The sequence below is a fragment of the Colobus angolensis genome, unplaced genomic scaffold (genome assembly GCF_000951035.1).
Source record: "Colobus angolensis palliatus isolate OR3802 unplaced genomic scaffold, Cang.pa_1.0 Scaffold316, whole genome shotgun sequence".
NCBI classification, from domain to species: Eukaryota; Metazoa; Chordata; class Mammalia; order Primates; family Cercopithecidae; genus Colobus; species Colobus angolensis.
In genome coordinates this window covers 793,604-797,424 of record NW_012116444.1, presented here as the reverse complement: position 1 = coordinate 797,424, position 3,821 = coordinate 793,604, and the positions used below count along the sequence as shown (strand labels likewise).

At 55.0% G+C, this 3,821-nt stretch overlaps 1 protein-coding gene across 1 annotated transcript in view; it reads right to left on the bottom strand.

Moving 5' to 3' along the window:
- The window catches only part of RRP12 (ribosomal RNA processing 12 homolog (S. cerevisiae)), an 85,033-nt gene that overhangs the window by 7,933 nt on the left and 73,279 nt on the right, over window positions 1-3,821 (bottom strand). Inside the window, exons 33-35 of the mRNA XM_011951193.1 lie at window positions 2,327-2,399; window positions 728-795; window positions 323-405 (exon numbers count right to left, since the gene is read on the bottom strand). Coding sequence (XP_011806583.1) covers window positions 323-405; window positions 728-795; window positions 2,327-2,399 — 224 coding nt within the window. The remainder of the gene's footprint in view (window positions 1-322; window positions 406-727; window positions 796-2,326; window positions 2,400-3,821) is intronic.

Sequence of the window (3,821 nt, the reverse complement as noted above, 5' to 3'; positions counted from 1 at the left end):
TCCCAGCTACTCGGGAGGCTGAGGCAGGAGACTAGCTGGAACCCGGGAGGCAGAGGTTACAGTGAGCCAAGATTGCACCACTGCACTCCAGCCTGGTGAGAAAGCAAGACTCTGTCTCAAAAAAAAAAAAAAAATAAAGAAGCAGTTCAAGTCAGTAATATAGGTAGGTACCAGCTACACGATGTAGGTGCATGTTAAAAAAAAAAAAGCTAGAAGAGACTCAAATTGAGTTGAGAGTTCAATAAGGCCTTCCCTTCTTTAGAGCACTCTGCTCCCTCGTCCCCTCCCATCCTCCAGCCCTCAGCCTGGCACAGCACCATACCTGTGGTTGAGCTTGCTTCTGTTGAGGGGGATGTAGGCATAGGGATCTGGTCGGCCTTTCTTCTTCACATCACCTTTTGCTTTCTGCTCGCCCAGGAGAGAAACAGAGTCAGCTAGGAGTGTGGGGTTCCCCTTGTGTCCCTGTCCTAGACTTGACAGGCCCCATAACCTCCCTTCATCCTCTGCCTTAGGAGGTGCTAAAGAGCTCCTGTATTCTTGGAAGGCCATCCAACGAGGTCCCCCATTTCAGATGCCACAAGGCCTTGGTATACCCCTTCTTCTTTCCTGGCCTCAGTTGAGTTCCAGGAAGGTGCCTCTCAAGACAGTGATGGGCACAGCTCCTCCTTGCCCCTCCCTGGCACCTGTCCAGTGCCAGGAGACCCCATGCCCTACATGCAGCGCTTACCTTGGCCTTGTATTCGGCCCCAGGCATAGCCTTCTTGGCTACAGGGCGATGAATGCCAGAGCCTCCAGCTATAGGAAGAACACAGGACCATGAGTCAGGCAAAGCCAGGGTAGCCTCCTCCTAGAAGGCAATGGGCACCCTCTCTGAGCAAGCTGCCAGGGAGCACATGAGTGAAGACCAGGAACTTGGCTCTGTCTTCTATCAAACCAGGACAAAGACCTTTCTCGAGGAGGGACTGTCTGGTGATTTGACAGTTAGATCACTGGGCTCCTCAGACTGACCCAGAACCCTTACAGCTTACCAGAAACCTCTGGGAACACATACATTCTCCACTAACACACTAACAAAAAATAACCCATATTCTCCAAAGTCAGACAGAATTCAGCCAGTCAGCCAGGTTGAACTCCCAGCTCTGCCACTTACAGCTCCAACCTCAGGCAAGCCTCTCAACCTCATCTGTAAGAGAAGACAATTTAGGCTTTCCCCTCTTATCTCATTTGGATTTCACACAAACACTGAGATAGAAGGACAGCTATTTAACCCATTGTACAGATGTGAACACTGTGGCTTAGAGAGATCAGGATTCTTGCCCAAGGTCAGCTGTATTCTCCAGCCTGGACTTCAACACTCAACAATGAGTTGTGGATGGAATCCTACAATGCCAGCTCAGGGGGACTCTGAGATGACCAACACGAACCCCCCATCCCCCATGTTTTTGCAGATGAGAAACTAGAAGCTCAGAGACAGACAGTGTAACCAGGTCAAGGTCACACAGCTAAGCAGAGGTTGGACAAGCAGCCATGACCCCATGTCTCTGCCTCATTGACTGGCAGGTACTCCTGCCTCAGCACCACTCCATCCCAGCGCACGGTAGGTGAGCTGGCCCTGGCTCGTGGGCGCCACAGGCGGAAGAGCCATGAGGTTGTGCAGCTGCGTTATGATGCTCTAGGGCTCTGAGGACACACCAGTTACTGGAATCAGAGGCTTCCCACAGGAGCCCCTGGACCTCCAGGTGCAAAGCACGGGCTCTGCTGCAAGCGTTTGGGGGCAGGGGTCCTGCATGGCTGCCCTGGGAGGAAGGAAGCAGAGGTGAAGCCATCTTGGCACTTCTAGCAGCTGCTGTAGGAGGGCAACAGCTGGTGGGCCCAGAGACAGAAACAGAGGGAAACCCTCTGGCCGGACCCAATACCAACCTTCCCAGTTCCCAGCCCCAGCACCGGCCAAGTGGCTTCTCTAAATCCAGCCTGACTCAGGGCTGGTGCTGTTAGGGTGACCAAGAGAGGCAAGTAGCTCGCAGACGGGGTAGGCTTAAGCCTCTTGGGAGGCCTGGGCAGGTAGAGAGGAGCTGCGGCTCAGAGCTCCTCAGAAGGCTGGTGGTTCCATGCACAGATCTCCTAACCCACAGGCTCTCCCACACCCCCAGGGCCCCTTAGACTCCAGGCCCGTCTTGAGTGTCACATCAGCCAACCTCTGTTGGTGCCAAGTGAGTACAACCAGGCTGTGCACCCTCATGGCCCTGCCACCCCTTCCTGTGACTCCCTTCCCTAATGTAGGTGACAGGGATCCATGTGTCCCAGGACAGAGGAGTGGAAGCCTCACCTTGGTACTGAGGGGGTATCTCCAGCTCCTCCTCCTCAGCCTCTTTCTGGTGCTTGAGCTTCTGGTGCTTTTTCTATAGAGAGGGAATAGGTTGGGAGTGAGTGAACCAGGGGATGTGCCCACCCTTGGAATGCCAACAGTAACAGCAGAGTACCCTGCATCGAGCAGGAGAGGCCCTCTGCTAAGAACCCCACCTCTCACTTACAGATGGGGAAACTAAGGCCCAGAGAGGGCAAAGAACTGTCTAAAGCCAAGCAGTGCAGGAGAGAAGCTCTGGCCACGTCCGGACTGCCGGGCTGGTGGCGGCTGCTGCTGCTCTGCCTTTCCACTCTGGGCCCCACCAAGGCCTGCAATTGCCCAGAGGGCTTCTGACATCAGCTTACCCAGCCTTCCTAATGGGGAAAATGAGGTCCCTGGCCTCTCCAGAGAGAACAGCTTTACCAGTTCTTTGCTTCACACAAACCCCACCCCACTCTCCCTATTAATCACTCACTTATTGATCCCCTACTAAGTGCCAGGCCCTAGGGACACAGGGCACAGGATCTAGTTCCTGTGCTCCAGGGCCTCTCAGGCAGGTGGGAGACCCTTGCTCAAGCCAGTCATCACTGATCCTCAACAATGCTACCATCCCAGTAGGTATGAGCATGGGCAGTGAGACATGTCAACTTGTCAAATTGTATTCAACAGGAAGTGACAGAGCACCTACTGTGCACCTGGCGCTGTGTTAGGCAGTCCAAGGGAAGGAGGGAGAGCCTGACAGCAGCCCCAGCCCACCAGATGTGAGCCCAGTAATCAACAATCAGGCCATGCAGAGACATGCTGTGCAGGGAGGGGAGGTAAACAGAGGCAGCCCCAGCTGGCAGGGCTGGTCCCTGCACTGTGGTGTGTGCCACTGTGCCCCAGAAATGTCTTGAAACTGCAGATTCCCAGGGCTCCAGCTACCCAGGGGATCCAGAGGCAGGCTCAGAGGCCAACCAGGGGAACAGGCGTGCCAGGTAAAGGGATCAGCCTGGGCAGAGTGAACAGGCTGCAGCACACACAGGGTGTGCCTGGGAGATGGGGAACACCAGGTCCACTGGCTGAAGCCCAGCTGAATGGGTTCCTAGTGGAGAAACAGGAACTGGGAGGAAGCTGACTCTGGCTGCACCATGGGGGACGATGGCTGAGCTGGCTCTTGGTTCAGCTGGTGCCTGGTCAAGAGCCCAGCCTGCTGGCCTTAAATGGAGGCAGCTACTTGAACCCCAGCACTTCATGCTCCCACAGTGGTTGGCAGAAGAGTTAGAACTTGGCCAGGTGCGGTGGCTCAATCCTGTAATCCCAGCACTTTGGGAGGCTGAGGCGGGTGGATCACGAGATCAGGAGTTCGAGACCAGCCTGACCAACAAGATAAAACCCCATCTCCACTAAAAATACAAAAATGAGCCAGGCGTGGTGGCATGCGCCTGTAATCCCAGCTACTCAGGAGGCTGAGGCAGGAGAATCACTTGAACCCGGG